General features: G+C 37.4%; 1 protein-coding gene across 2 annotated transcripts in view; it reads left to right on the top strand.

The window, feature by feature from the left end:
• MITF (melanocyte inducing transcription factor) overlaps window positions 1-16,258 on the top strand; it is a 222,939-nt gene that overhangs the window by 125,025 nt on the left and 81,656 nt on the right. For both annotated transcript variants that reach the window (XM_023200180.3, XM_026447244.2), the window contains exon 2: window positions 14,137-14,386. In XM_023200180.3, the coding sequence (XP_023055948.2) occupies window positions 14,137-14,386 (250 nt within the window). The remainder of the gene's footprint in view (window positions 1-14,136; window positions 14,387-16,258) is intronic.

The raw sequence follows: 16,258 nt of genomic DNA, 5'->3' as shown, positions 1-16,258 counted from the left end.
ATATTTATGTGATTAATATGTGTTTCCCACTAGACTTTAAACTCCACAAATTTACACAATGCCTGGGACACAGTCGGTGTTCCATAAATATTTATTGAACAAAAGAAAGAAAGAATGAATAAAATGAGCAAAGAATAAACAGAACCAGAAATAGTTTGGCTGAGACTGCTGGCTAGGTATTTCCTAGTATTACAGGGAAGTTAAAAAAAAAAAGATAATTTCATTATATCATGTAATTTGAGTTTGATTATGGCTGAAAGAGGTTGCATTATTTTCCAACCATTTACTCTGGAGATAAATGTAGGCACAGAGAGGTGAAGTAACTTGCCCAGTTTATGCAGCTAGTCAGTGTCAGATATCTTTGTTATGACCTTTGACTTGTGTGTAGGGAGAAACATACATACAATATTTTCCTAACTCTGTAGGGCATCTTTGGTGCACTGCGTCCTGTAGGAGCTCCATAAATATTTGACAATATTGATGTTGTCATGTCTGCATTTTAAAGTGTTTTTGAGAACATGTATTGCTGTTTTTTCTTCTTGTATACCAATGTGTTCAGAATTAGATTGGATGACAATCTTAAGAATCCACAGTTTATGGCCTAACAAGTTGTGTGTCCTGAAAGATGGTGACCATAATTAGAAGCAGTTTGTGTTTTACTTCCACCAGAACCGGGCAAGGACAACCCTCCTAATATTCTAATATTCTTGGGGTCTGAGGGTAAGGAATGCTGTTTTGGATCTGTAGCCTGTCAGCAAGAAGGGCATATTCAATTATCAAGCTCCAAAAATGCCTGCGCACAGATGCAAAACACCTAGAGCTGTGCGATGAGTTGATGCCCGAGATCTCCCAAACTGAGAGGGCACACAAGCAGTTCCACAGTCCTCCCTCCTAGATTCTGTGACTCCAGTAAGTGTTAACAATTCACCGGTATGTGAAATTACCTCTCCTTTTAAGTTCTCTAATAATGTGCAGTCTCTGCAAGCCTCAGCCAGTACCTGAGCTGGGTAAGGCCAAATAAGCTTCCCGAGGTGCTTGCCTGGCTGCTGGGCTGCCTCCCTGGCTGTGCCTGGGTACTTGAGTAGCCCCCTTTGTGGTGTGAGGCAGCATTTTTGTCCTGCAGGTACAGTAGGTACTGGATTAAACAGGTCTGCTGTTGCAGACAGACACCAGGCACCGTTCTAGCACAGAGCTGTGTTTGGATTGGAGTTTCCAGGGCCTTATCAGGAGCCACCCCTAGTGACACAGCCAGTGCCAGAACTAACTTTGACTTTCACTCTTCGCCAAGGGCTTGCAGAACACCTTAAAGGAAAAAAGATGGAGGCGCTTAGAGTTCAGATGTTCATGCCATGCTCCTTTGAAAGCTTATATCTGTAAGTGAAGTTTTATTCTGAAAATAATCCCGGGACCACTTAAGAGGAGCAGTTTTTTTCCTTTTTAAGGGGGAGGATAGAGGACGAGAAGGTTTTATTGGGAGTTAAAAATACTGAAGCTGTTACTTCTGACTGGCTTTAATCAGCTTCAGCTGTAACCTCTGGTAGGTGGCTATGACAAGGATAACAACTAATTTGGGGGTGGGTGTGGTGGTGATAGATAGAAATGCTAACCCAATATCTTTGCCCTCTCCTTTAAAATTGAATGCTAGTCTTAAGTTAATAATGACAGAAATACCCCGACTGCTTGAAAAAGCTGAGTTAGAGCAGAGCTTGATTTATGATTGCAAGATAGACTGCAGCCCAGCTTTGTTATGAATAAAACAGGATTTTCTTCAGGAAAACAGTGTGCTTAATACAGTAGTAACATTTGTCAAAACTCTCCCATTGTAAACACTTCGAATTTTTGGTTTTTCCCCCACCGATCTTTTTTTTCTTCCCCCCACCCGACCGTGGAATGGTAACAGTTGCATTAATGAACATCTTCTTTGCATTCTTGTATATTGATTTTTTTTCTCTTGGAGGGGGAAACAGACATCCACATATCAGAATTGTCTGCCTGGCATATAAATGTAGAACAAGTTTAAAAAATGGCAATTTCAAAGAAATATTAAAATGGAGAAAAACTAAACAGAGGATAGTTCCCCCCACCTCCTTTAACATTTACTTTCACTGTTAGGTGATAAGATTTGAAAACAATACTGAAAGCTGTGTCCCCAAGTGAATAGGCATTCAAGCAAATCAACTTATGCAAAAGCCACCTCTGGAGCTTAATAATTATTTACTGAACGTTCCTGGGTCATGGGAGAGGTTCTGATTAAGTCAGAAAGGCATTATGTTCAGCAGCTTGTGAAGGTGTGTTTAAAGACAGCAAGAATAATGGAAAAATACTAGATGTAACAGATCTATTTTTAGAATTTGATTCTTAAATATATATATATATTTACCATAAATTTAAGTGTGGGTTAAAGTTCATCATTTTCAGTGGATACATCTTTAAAAGGTCTTATAAAAGGTAGTTTTAAAAATGATTTCTAATTTCTCAAGCTCCTATTTCTGCTGTAGTTTGTTTTAATGGATACTTTAGATTTTTTTCATTCTTTATGTCATTATAACAGCTTAATTACTCATCTCTGTAAAATGTTAGAGCATTTTATGAACAAAGTATATGTAATTATGTGTTTAAAATGTCACTATGCTAGAAATGTTATAAATGTTTGCCTTATAAATGAGATGCTAGCTGGGGAGATGATGTCTACTCTTTGTGATTCATTCTCTACAAGAATATACTCTATAACTTACTAATTTTTTTAATATTAATAATGAATGGCATGAACAAATGAAACTTGCTATTCTGATGCAACGTAAGAACAGTAGTAATGTCAAACCTGAATTTACAGCCAAATTAATTCTTAATTTTGAATTTCATTTTTTTAGTTAACTAATGTGTTTGTCATAAGAGCATGCTTCCCTTATACACTCTCAGAATGAAATTCTTCACAAACATGTTTGACAAAACTTGTTCACTGAGTTATTGCCCATTAACTTTTCTGTGCGTGTTCTTTTAGGAGGGCACACACTGTTAATTAATTGCTTTGTATTTTCCTCTAGGAAAGAAAAGGAACATGATAGCAGAAGGCAGCATTCTAGAATTTTGGCTCCCTAGAAAGTAACTTGTCAGCTTTGACTAATTTTTAGATATTAACGTGTTCAGAGGATACCATTTCAGGAATTAAAACACAGACTTAGAAGAATTCATTGCCTAACTTTCACTCATTGTCCACATAGTTTGTGGGAACCATGCTAAGTTTTGTACTTGTATTAACACATTTAATTTTCACAACTGCTCTATGAAGAAGATACTTCTTTCCACCCCCATTTTGCAGCTGAGAAAACTGAGGCTTGGATAGGTGAAAAACCATGCCCAAGTCATACAGCTAAGAAATGACAGGACTAGGAATTTGACCCAGGGATCTTGTCTCCAGGTCTTAGTGCTATTATCTGTTGTGGTCTGTGGATTTTCACTTAAGATACTAAATGAATCAATATTTCTTGCTCTGCTTTTTTTATCTAGCGGGTTTCTCCTATCCCCAGATTTCTGAATTACCAAACTATAACTCATTTGAGCTTTTGAGGGGCCATGATTGGTCCCGATGCCATGGTTTTTGTCTATCAGGTGTATTTCCCTGAGTCCAATTCACTATTGATTATAAGACAGCCATTGGCTGGGCATGGTGGCTCATGCCTGTAATCCCAGCACTTTGGGAGGCCAAGGCAGGTGGATCACGAGGTCAGGAGTTCGAGATCAGCCTTGCCAACATGGTGAAACCCCGTCTGTACTGAAAATACAAAAATTAGCTGGGCATGGTGGCACGTGCCTATAATCCCAGCTATTCAGGGGGCTGAGAAAGGAGAATTGCTTGAACCTGGGAGGTGGAGGCTGCAGTAAGCTGAGATCGCACCACTGTACTCCAGCCTGGGCGACAGAGGCAAGACTCCATCTCAAAAAAAAAAAAAAAAAAGAAAAGAAAAGACAGCTATTTGGGGGAGAAAGAAACTCTACTAAAATATATTCATTGATTATATGATCTCTTCTGACTTGAGAAATCTTAACATGTGGAGGGAAAGTTCCTCTTAGAATTAAGGAGCTGCAGTAGATCCCTAGAGCCCAGAGTTCTCCATCTCTGGATGATTCAAGCAAATGGTTTGAATAAGGGTACACCAACTCTAAGGTTCTAGTATTATTTGATTCTGTGAGGTAGAGTATTTGTTAGAAGATAGACACCAACTTTATCCACTGAACAAATATTTATTTTGTTCTACTATGTGCTGGGGAAACAATATGTGAATAAAACGTGTAATAGAATTGTAATCTCTGCCCTTCTGGAGCAGATTGGACCAGGTTATGAAGGACCAGGCACATACCAGTTTCATACCTGAATCTGGCCCTCATTCTCATGGTTCAGGATGGCTTCTGAAGCTCCAGCCAGTGCAGCCAGATTACAGGAGACATGGCAGCAGAGGGTTTAGAGAAGGGGATCATTTGAAGGAGATTTTCTGCAGCTGATTCTGATACTCAGCCATGTTTGGAAATGAATACTGAAACATTCAAGATCACCTGTTTGTTGAGTAGGTGAGCTGGGACATGAGCCCACATACATCTCTCATTCTTAGGCCAGAACACTTTCCTCCATGTCTGACAAGATTCACATTCTATTCCCCACCTAGAAGGACTACTCACTCCTGCCAAATGGGCTATGACACCACCCAAAAACATCTCTCCATAAACTGCCCATGGCTTTTTGTGGGTACAGCACAACTGCTTTGTCATAAACAAAAGGAACCGATAGGCTGAATCTATAGGAACTGCCTCCCCCTCAGGAGGTACTATGAAGTGGGTCGTATGAAGCCCCTCCCCCTCATATGACCGCTTCACAGCACCTCCCACGCCACGTCCTTCTCCAGCTGAGGATCCCATAGTCTCCTAAGATGTAAAATTTAAGTTATGTTGAAGTGGACTTTTACGTAGAACTCCAGAAAACAGTTTCGGTGGTGTTCTTGGGGTTGTCTTAGAAGACTCCTGAAGATCTTTGTTCTTTCCTATTTTTCTTCACCTAGAACCAGCATGAAGATGTATATATTTGATCTTTAATTTATGTTATGCTGTAGTACAGTTGCCATAGTCAGTTGTATTTGAATTAATAAAAAAAAAAGCAAAAAAAAAAAAAAAAAACCAGCCTGTTTCACCACAAAAAGAAATTCTTAAGAATGTTTTGAAAGTGCCACCAACTGCACAAATCAGAGTTGGTAAATGGATATATACACACACACCCGCATGTGTGTGTATATGTGTATATATGTGTGTATATGTGTGTGTGTGTATATGTGTATATATGTGTGTATATGTGTGTGTGTATATATGTGTATGTGTGTATATGTATATATATATTTTTGGAGACGGAATCTCACTCTGTCACCAGGCTGGAGTGCAGTGGCAGGATATCAGCTCATTGCAACCTCCGCCTCCTGGGTTCAACTGATTCTCCTGCCTCAGCCTCCCAAGTAGCTATGACTACAGGCATGCATCATCACGGCCAGCTAAACTTTGTATTTTTAGTAGAGACGGGGTTTCACCATGTTGGCCAGGATGGTCTCAATCTCTTGATCTCATGATCCGCACGCCTGGAGATATATATATAATGGCAGTCTGGGTGTCTAACATTTCAGAATGACTGGCACTTCTGATTTCTACTTAAATCTAATTGGCGAAACTTAGCATGTAGCCTGTCTAGCTCTGGAAAGCTGGGAAATGCTATGGGTGGGAGTGTGCCTAGCCAAAACAAACAGAAAATAGGAAAATAGATGGGTGCTAGGTTTTATGAATTGTAGGTCTTAGGCTGAAACTTTGACTTTTCCCCCAGTATTACTGATATTTTTTTAAATGTTACAAAACCAGCTGTAGTATCCCAGGGTACATCAAACTGACTTAAGAAAATATGAAGTTTGGCCCTTGTGAAGTCATTGTTCAGGGTTAGTCCAGGGCTATCATGACTTCAGGGATGGTTTGATACAGATGCTCAATGTCATATAAACACTGGCTCCCTCTTTCTTTGTTCTTCCTTCTCCTTAGTCCTCTGTTCTTTCTTTACTGTTTTCTCCAGTTTGGCTTTCTTCTCAGATAGATCCAGGAAGTTCCAGATTTATATCCTACCAGCTTTTCAAACCTTAGTTTAAAGAGAGTCATTTTAACCTAATGGTTTCAGTTAAAGGCATAGGAATGACTCTTACTTGATTGTCTTGGGGTACAAGCGCACATTCCTGGGTTAGTCTTTGTGACCAGAAGGATGGATTTCCTGATTGACCACGGTCGTACTTCCATGTCTGGAGGTAGTGGCAACACCATAACCTCATGAACTGAAAGTGAAGGAGGCTGGTTCTTCAAGGTTAAATCAGGTACTTCACCAAACAAGTGGGACAGGATGCTGGGTAGCCATAAATGCCATGTGGCCACCATAAATCATTACTACTATGTGTAAGGTTGCCTCTTAAACCATGACAGGTGCACCCATTCACTGCTCCTTAGATTACAATTTGTACTTTTGTCTTGATTTCAACACAATGTTGGAAACTTTGCATCTTGGTCGACGTGTGCTAGACATGCAGTAATTGTTAAGTGATGGTGGTCTAAGGCTTTTGAATTTTCTCTGATCTGTTATAATGTCTAGAAAAACAGCCAGAGCATGCCTTGTGATTGGGACAATTATTTGAGTACAAATATAAGGGCTTTCTACCTTTAAAAAGTTCCTTCCAGTTCCTTTCACATTCATGAATGAATTCTGTCATTAGTTTGTCATTGTGTTGGATTTTTAAAAATTGCTTTTTCTTTTAAAATACTCTCAGTGAAGCACCTTGCCATGCCATATTAATTACTTTAAGGGATGAATTTTTCAAAGCCCTTTGAAACATGGCAGTTAGGTGTGAATGGGATTCCATAGTTGGACAGAGTAAGCAAGAATTCTAGAGTACAGTCTAGTGAAAGGAAGCTTGATATGAAAAACAGAAAACTTGAGTGTGGGGCACTTCAACTTTATCTGCTTTATAACCTTTCAATGGTCTGGCTCTCAGAGGCGATTTCCTTGAAAGGAATTGAGTGTTAAGAGTGTGCCAACCCATAGTGGCATCTGTGGAAAATGGAGATCAGTTGTGGTCATAAAATGAGGAAATGGCAAAATTCATATCCTTAGTTTAAAATATCTTTTAGTAAGAACTTGATATTCCTCTTAGTTGGAGTATACAGAAGTGGGAAACACTTTGGTAAAAATAACTAACTAAATAAATAAATATCTGCTGATGAAAATTGCCTGGAAGAGCATTGTCCATATATTACAAAGGTCTCTAAACATTTTTTATCCTTCCTAGTTAATTTCTTTCAAGAAAACCTTTTCAACACATTTTAATTTGATTTATGAGTTATGTACATGTGCCACTATACTAATATATTATACAACATGTACAAAAATAAAAAATAAAAATGATAATATAAAATATATATGAAGAAATGTTTTAGTTTTTTTCTTCCTGCAAGCAGGTTGCCATTTTTGGTATGGATTTTTGGGGAATACTGATATATTTGGAACCTTATTAAGGTTCTTGATTTTTATCTAATCAATCATTGAGATTAGTCATTCCTGGTACCTATCGAAGGTCCAGCTTAAAAAAAATATGGAGAATCCTGAATGGATATGAAACATCTCCCATTTTTATCAGCGAATTGAGGTCTCAGTATTAGAAAGAAAAGACTTCCGATTTTAACTTATATATGATTGGTGGTTCTTAATTTTTAGAATGCTTTTCTCCCTGTGTACTGTGAAATGTGCAAAGCTCTGGAGATAGGAGCATTGTCCAGTTAGGACACCATGATATCCTACATGTCTAGCAGCACCTGGCCTTTAGAAAGCATTCGCATGGGGCATGCAGACTGTGTTTTGTAACCCTTTGTATTTTAGCTATGCTGGAGACCTGGAGTATTTATTATCTAAGCTGCTCATGTTACCCCCGAAAAGGTGGAATCTTGGCAGATCTTGATTGCTTTTTCTTGATGACTAAAACCCAAGTTAGGTGTTGACAGAAGTCCAGAAGACCTCAGTGTGAAGCCAAACTTTGATATCTGGTACTTTCACATTTACATGGGTTACACTCCCAGCTATTTTAAGTACAAGGGATGATATAGTTTCTTATTAGTATTTTCTTCCACCGTACATGGTGAAAAAGTCATCCTGAATCACTTTGGAAGGAATGGAAAGTTTGAGATAACAGAAGTGCCAGTCACTCTGAAATGTTAGACACCCAGACAACCATTTACAAAAAAATATAGCCATTTACCAACTCTGATATGTGCAGTTGGTGGCACTTTCAGTTGATTGTTAAGAATTTCTTTTTGCTGGTGGAACAGACTGGATGGGGGCAGTTCTTGTAGATTCAACCTATCAGTTCCTTTCATTTATGATGAAGTGGTTGTGCTGTACCCATAAAGGGCTGTTGTAAGTTTCTGGATAGATGTTTTTGTTTGGTCTCATAGCCTAGTTGGCAGGAGTAAGTGGTCTTTCTCCTTCTATCCCATCCAACATGTTGCATTCAGTATCAGGACTCTTCAGACCTCTGGGAAGGCTGATTGGAGGTGAGAAATGGAATGCAAATTTTCTCAGACAAGGAAGAAAGTATTCTGGTCTAAGAATTAGAGATTTGGGTTCATGTCCCAGCTCTCCTACTATGCAGACAAATGATCCTGGGTATTTTACTATTAGTTTCCAAACATTGGAATCAGTCAAGCGTCAGAATTCGGCTGCAGAATTTTTGTAAACCTATTGATTCCTGGGACTTACCTAAACAAATCGAAATTTCCAGGAATGAGGCTGGGCATTTTTATTTGAGACAAAGTTCTCAGCTAATTTTGTTTTTTTCAGCTAACCTTTTGCATTTTGAAACCCCTGTAGCTTAACCCATCCATGACCTAAGTTTCTCCTTTGCACTGGAGGTTAATACTATTGAACCTTCCTGTGTCTCCACTGTGTATGTGAATATCAACCACCGTGCTTCCTGGACATAAATAAATTGCAAACGAATACTAGGGTTTGAGCTCTATCAGTGCAGACGAATACTAGGCTTTGAGCTCTATCAACCAAATGACTATAATGAAGATTATTTTTTACTGAAGAAAAATGCTACAATTCCTACTTTATGGCTCATGAGAGATTTGCAGAATAAATTTTCTCTCTCCATCCCTGCAAAAGTTTTTTGAGTTCTCTCATTTAAATGGATATTGCCTAAACTTTACAAGACATATCTTCTGTGGTCCAAACTTGCACATAGGCATATAAAAAGTAGATTCCTTGTATCCAAAAGAAGAAGCATGTTCATGGTTTAATACTATTATTTTTACCACTGATTTTTGAACCGTGTTCCAATTTATTGGACCGTGTTTCAGTCATTGTGCTAAGCTTTTTATATCTATTAAAAATTTTAATCCTCACCACAGTGCTGAGAGGCAGATGTATTGCGAAGTGCAGAGATAGACTAACTGGGCCACAGTCAAAGGTTACTGCACAGCAGAGCTGGACTCTGCCTGAGGAGTGGAAGAAAGGAAGTGCAAGGAAAAGTATAACATTCCTTTAGCGTCTCTAGGTTTCTACTGATGACCAGAGAACTGCCTTAGAGGACTGTGATATTGAGACCAAAGACCAGTCCCTTTGAGACAGTAAAAGAACACTGGCATCACTGTCAAAGGTGAGGGGTGGGTAGACAGATGTTTGGATGCTGGAGCATTGAATTTAATGGAATTTCTGATATTGTTAGGTGGCTGACGAAGATAGTAGAATCAACTATTGGGATTTAGGAATATGTCAGATAGTTCAAAGCCCATGTCCAAAATACCTGTACCATCATAGAGAAGAGGGAGGCTCTGAAGGTTAAGAATGTAAATTCTGCCATAGAGGTAGGAACTCAGGTCACATTTAGTGGCCATCTGTTTTCTGTATACCTCCAGCCACTGTGCTGAGCACTTTAATTTAGTGAACATTAACTGACCCAATCCCTGCAGCACGTTAAAATGCTGGGTTTTGGAAAAGCCCAGAGGGGTCAAGTGGCTCATTAAAGGTCGTGCAGCTCAGCAGTGACTGAGCTAGCACTTGAGTCCAATCGGTGGCCCTCCTCCTTCAGCCATTGCTGACAAATTCCCGGTTCTCAGCAGAGTTGTGTGCCTGGCTTCAGCGATGCTGGTACACGCCAGTTAAGTCATTTGTCTCTCTGCCCATCGGCTTTCAAAGGGTGCTTTCTGATGGTGAGATGCCCACCTTCCCATGTGGAACTCGATCAGAGTTCTGTAATCTAGGTAATTGACTTAATTTTAAGGCATCTCAGAAGAATTATGTGACTGTGGCTTTAAACTCTATGAGATTAGAAACCAGGTATTCCCGGCACCTGGCAATAACTATTTGTTGAATAAATGACCTTTACATAATCTGATTAAAAGGAATCAGACTCATGGAATTAGGATTATCTAGCAAAGATTCAGCTTCATGGCCTGGGATGAGTTCAGTTAGCTTTTTGAAATACATTTGGACATCTCTCCTTGTGTATCATTAGTAGCTTCAGCATCGTGTCCTCGTTTTAAAAAATAAGCATTGTTGCCATTCGTAATGTTCTCACATAAACCTCGATTTGGAGCTTAAGACATGCTCACTTGTCCTGCTAACATTGTGACATGCAGATATCCTCATTTTTGTCTGGAAGGTGATAATTGCAGATTCAGTTACTTCTAAGAGAAAGGGATGTTTAGAAGATTGAGAGCAAAGCTGAGACTCTGGGAGTCATGTTTAACAATGTGGAAATATCCCACAGGGAGTGTGTGCCAGGAGGCAACTCTAATGCTTCCTTTGCACTTTTGATTTTTGGGGGGGAAGATTTATTAAAACACTGTCAATTAACTGAGCTGTGCTATATTTATATAAATATAAAAATATATTTGCTATATTTTTTAGCGGGGTTTCTTTTTACTTATGCTGGTCTACTTCATACATATGTATTTTTTTCAGACAGGATATTTCAGAAAATGCTTTAAATGATATTGTTGTTGACTTTCACGTATGAAGACTTAGTGCGGTTGATAACTAGAAATTTTAATTTAAGATGTCTTAAGAATGCTTTACTGTTAATTGAAAGGATTTCTTCCCTCAGTATCACAGCCAATGACTCGTCTTGAGCAGCTAATTAGTGCGATTATTCCACAGCTGCATTTGCTACAGCACAAAGGTTTGCTCCTGTTTTTATCAAAAGGATCAGTCTCTCTGGGAATGTTTTAACCTGACAGGCTTTGAATAGTAAGGCCGCTTATTTATTTATTTATTTATTTTAAAATAACTGTTCCCCCCCGCTTCCCTCCGCCACCCGCCATGCCCCTCATCACAGCTCTCCTTCTTTTCTTGGCTCAGGAAGGTGCATTTGAGCTTTGAATACATACTCTAAAGTGAGAAAATACATTTTTAAAATGCTCTTTTAGTAGAGCTGTATCAAGTGAATAGATTATTTTAAGTGAGTTAGAATAACGGCCAGGTGCCCTTAATATGTGGATGAGTGCATGATATTAAATAATAAGCAAGATATTAACATTGTTCGATTTGTATGTGTCTGTAGAAAATGTAGGAAAACATGAAGGAAAGAGGGTTTGTGTTTTCTGGAATGCTGAGCACTTCCAAGTTTGCCAATATACTGGATACAGTCACCACTTTCCCATCATATTGTCAAAATGTTGTCTATGTTGGATTCTGTCTCCTTTCTTCTAGCCAAATGGTGATTTTGATCACTCAAGTCCTTTCTTCATGTTCTTAAATTAGTGTCTAGAGGCATATATTCTGCCACTGAAAAAATACTATGACTTCTTTATAGTTGAGGGGAGTAAAATGATAGAAAGATAAATTTACCTGTAATTCTATTCTCACCCTGGCAACTATGATTATCTTTGTACATTTCCTACTAATCATTTTGCATTCTTGTGTATATGCATATACCATACTTATTTTAAATTAGAATGTAAATATACTTTTGAATCCTACTTTTCAATTCCCTCTTGTTACCTACATGTCCCACTTTGTTCTGTAGTTGCACAATTAAAAAAAATAGGTAGTATTTTATTGACTTCATGTATGATAATGTATTTAACCATTCTCATATTGTGGGACAAATTTTTGATTATTCACGTATTTTGCAATTTGTATACAGTCTTGTAATATCAGTTTTTGCACATTAAGTTATTTACTTAGGAAAATTGTCCATCACATTTCTGAATCAAATTGCATGAACAATTTTTAGCTTTTTGGTAACGTTGTTAAGCTGTTTTAATATATAACAGCAATGGTGTAGAGTAACATTATTCTTACGCTTTTTCTTGTCATGGATAGTTTATTTTAAAAATTTAAAAAAATAAAAAAAATAAGAACCTTGGATCTTACCTTAAATGCTATTTTGTATCTGGCTTTTCTAAGTTCATTATATTGTGTAGTTTTATTCAAATCAGTAAATATATTTTTACACTAGTTTTAATGGTTGCATCATGTTACGTTATGATTCTCTGACAATATACTGAACCAATTTCCTGTTGTGAAAATAAGCGAACTGTTAAATTGTTATTGTGTAGTTTTTCTGGGATAGCGTGAGGGTAAAACCAACACTTCTTCACCCCCTAGCATGTTTTGTTACCTTCAGAGCCTGAAGGTTCCTGCCTTTAAGGAGTTCATTAGGATGGTCAATGATATTTAAAGCTTTATTTTGCCTTTTTTTAGAAGGTAAAAGATAATACTGGAGTTTATGCTTAAAGAAGGAAGTTCAAAGTACAAATACTTACCTTGAAGCATGACTTTCTCAAGTGTGAATATTTTCTCAAATGTTCCTTTTCTTCTGTCCCAGATGCCAAGGTTTTGAACTGTTGACCTAAACACAGACGTTAATATACACACGTGTGTGTATATATATGTATATGTTAATATATATGTGTGTGTGTGTGTGTATATATATAGAGAGAGATAAACAATGAAACATTTTCTAGCTATAAAAATGGTGACAGCAAACATTTGTTGAGCCAGTACTACATGGTACTCATTGTACTAGGGGATTTATGTGCCTTGTTTTATTTAATCCCCCAAAATCCCTAGGAAGTAGGGCTTTAAAATATACACGATGCAATAGAAATTTTAAAAGAACACCTCCCACATTTATAAATGGTAAGTGGGTAAAAAAAAACTCCTGTTTTCCTTCTTTTCCAGATACTAAGGCAGAGAGGGGTTTAATAACTTGATGTCATAAAACTGGCAAGACAAGTTATCAAAAACCATATTTAGGAAAATTAGGAAGCCTTTTCTTTTTGATTTGTGAGTAGGGTTTCAGAATTTTAAACCATTTTGGGTAAAGTGTGTGCCAAAACCATTAGAAGTAGTCCTCATGGGGAACACACGGAGAACGCATAGTAACATAGTAGAGGGCATGCCAAGGTGAATCAGAAGAAAAGACGGCACAAAGAAAATCAGACAGAGAAGTATTAGTTTGTCAGACCAGCTCATCTTCTGCCCCTTTGCTGAAAGACTGAGGTCGAGTTCAGTGTTAACTTTCTGGCCCAAACGCTTCCTTCATTAATTATTTTTACTTATCGTATCTTAGAAAAGTTTCCTCTTGGCAAAACTCACCTTTTCTTTAATCAATTTTTGTTAGTAAACATTTTAGGCATCTTCAAAGAACTTAGATAACATGTAGGAGTAGTTATTTGGTTAGATTCAGTTGTACAAAAAAGCAAATCAAGCAATTTATTTTTAAATGTGAAAATTTGGGTGCCATTAAGATGCTTTGCTTCTTGGCAGTGCATATGGCGGCGCTATATTTGGTGGTGATGAGTAGTGTGCAGCATAAAATAAAAAAAAAAAAAGATAAGCCGCCTGATAAAAATGCCTAGATGCAATCAAGCTGACTTATTTTAATTCAACTACTAATGACTTAAATCCTGTCACCTCTTGATTTTCAATTATGTGGAGTACCATTCTGTGACTTGATTATATTTGCACAGACTCATTTTATAGTTTGATGCAATTTAGGATACCCCAAAGTGCAAACGAAGGGTCTCATTAGGAAACTAAATGTTGTATGCCTTTTGGTTTTCCCACAGCAGTTCCACGGAGCATCCTGGGGCCTCCAAGCCTCCGATAAGCTCCTCCAGTATGACATCACGCATCTTGCTACGCCAGCAACTCATGCGTGAGCAGATGCAGGAGCAGGAGCGCAGGGAGCAGCAGCAGAAGCTGCAGGCGGCCCAATTCATGCAACAGAGAGTGCCCGTGAGTCAGACACCAGCCATAAACGTCAGTGTGCCCACCACCCTTCCCTCTGCCACCCAGGTGCCGATGGAAGTCCTTAAGGTACGTTGAGTGTCGCTCTCGTTCGTTGGACCAAACTCTTCCATTTTCCATTTGCTAGGTATTTTGTTTATCTGAATGTGTATTTCGTTAGACTGATCCATCAGAATTATACTTGAAAACTCCAACTCCCTTAATTCCTACATGGCTTTATATTTTAAAAGAAGGTTGCAAATGCATTGTAACTGTAATGGTACAATTCAATAAATGGTGGGAGTCAGTGTTCCATGAGCAATTGCAAGTGGGAATACCTGTTTGTCATAATGACATCTTTCTTTGGGAAAGTTTCAAAACAACAGTTATCTGAGATGGGCCTCTTCTAATAACTTGTGTATCTTAAATATTTTTTTCTTAAATGCCTTCCATAGCCACTCTTTAATTTTCTTTTTATTTAGTATGTAATATTGGTTGTAGAATTTAACTCTTTTAGAAAGCTCTTCACATACAAGATTGAAGAAGAGCTTTCTGTGCTTTAATAACCAGACTGCATAATCCTTTTACTGCAGTGAGTTGTCTGCTTTGGGTCTCTTTGATTTCTTGCTAGAGTAGAAACTGCAGGAGCTTGTTAGCATCATTCGATTAGGGACATATAGCTTCCTAATTACTAAGGAAAATTGTAACAAGTCTAAGAATAGAATTCCATCTCACACACGTGTCTTCCACATCACATAGGGAGATACTCCTTGTTTAAGAATAAACATTTCAGTTCTTAAATATGACTGATTCAAGGAAAGTTAAAAGGAAAGTAGGGGAACTTCCTTATTTTTAATTTATTTTATTTTATTTTATTACCTGCTCACCTAATTCTGAAAAGTCTCAAGTGTTACTGTTCATTAAACAATGTGAACTTTACAGACCGGTGATTCGTTATTGGTTTTTGGATTCATTCATGTGCACAGAAAAAACGTCTCCCATTATTTAAAGTTTACTATTAAAGTAAATAGAGAGATGATGTGTTATAATTAGGAATCAATCCGTGAACCTTACCAGGAAGTAGGAAAGAGATTCTTTAAAAAACAAATCAAGAGTCAATTATTTTTTATTTGCAAAGACTTAAACTGTAGTGATGAAATAATGGAACTCAGATGAAGAAACCAACTGAAATTGGGTTAGGGAAAAAAGATCCAAATAGTTTAACATAAAGTTTTACTCTAATGTGATTGTTTGAAATTCTGGATATTGCCACAGTTAATGGATTTTTTACTCTTTTTTTTTTACACCTCAATTAACTCAAGGTTTTCTCTCTGGAATAGATGATGGATTGAATCTTTCTGTTCTGCTTGGGTGAAAATTGATGTGATCACTATTTAAGCTTTTATAGATTTAAGAATTATTTAAGATTTAAGTTGTTATCTCATGCCTGCAGGGGTGACATTTATTGTGTATACCTTAGGTTATTTAAAATTGTATGAATTAAATAGTAACAAGATATGGAGAAATATGTCTATTTTATTCATCATAATAGTTTACCTTTTTAATCTGAAGGGCAAATTTTAGAAGAGTTGACATGGATTTGGGCTAGTAGTGGTTTATATCCAACTGAAGGTAATGTTTGATACTATGTTAAAGAATATTTATTAAAATCAGTATTCCTGTTAAGGCAGCTACAACTGATAGAGAGGAAATTACCCAAATGAAAATGTGTTGAAACATCATTTCCAGATTATCTTAAAAATGAGCATAGTTTCTAAATGTTTTTGTCATTGTAAATATATTATTTTTGAAAATGATTAAAATTAAAACCTACATTAAGTTGTTTGAATAACATACCAATATTTTTATATGTTGCTGTGTCCTGGTGACACTGGATTGATACAGCCCCTAACTTATGTACGCCAGAAAAATGTCCAAAGTTAAAGCACAAATAAATTGTTA

Source organism: Piliocolobus tephrosceles, chromosome 2 (assembly GCF_002776525.5).
Source record: "Piliocolobus tephrosceles isolate RC106 chromosome 2, ASM277652v3, whole genome shotgun sequence".
Classification (NCBI taxonomy): domain Eukaryota; kingdom Metazoa; phylum Chordata; class Mammalia; order Primates; family Cercopithecidae; genus Piliocolobus; species Piliocolobus tephrosceles.
This window is presented reverse-complemented; position numbering and strand designations above follow the sequence as displayed.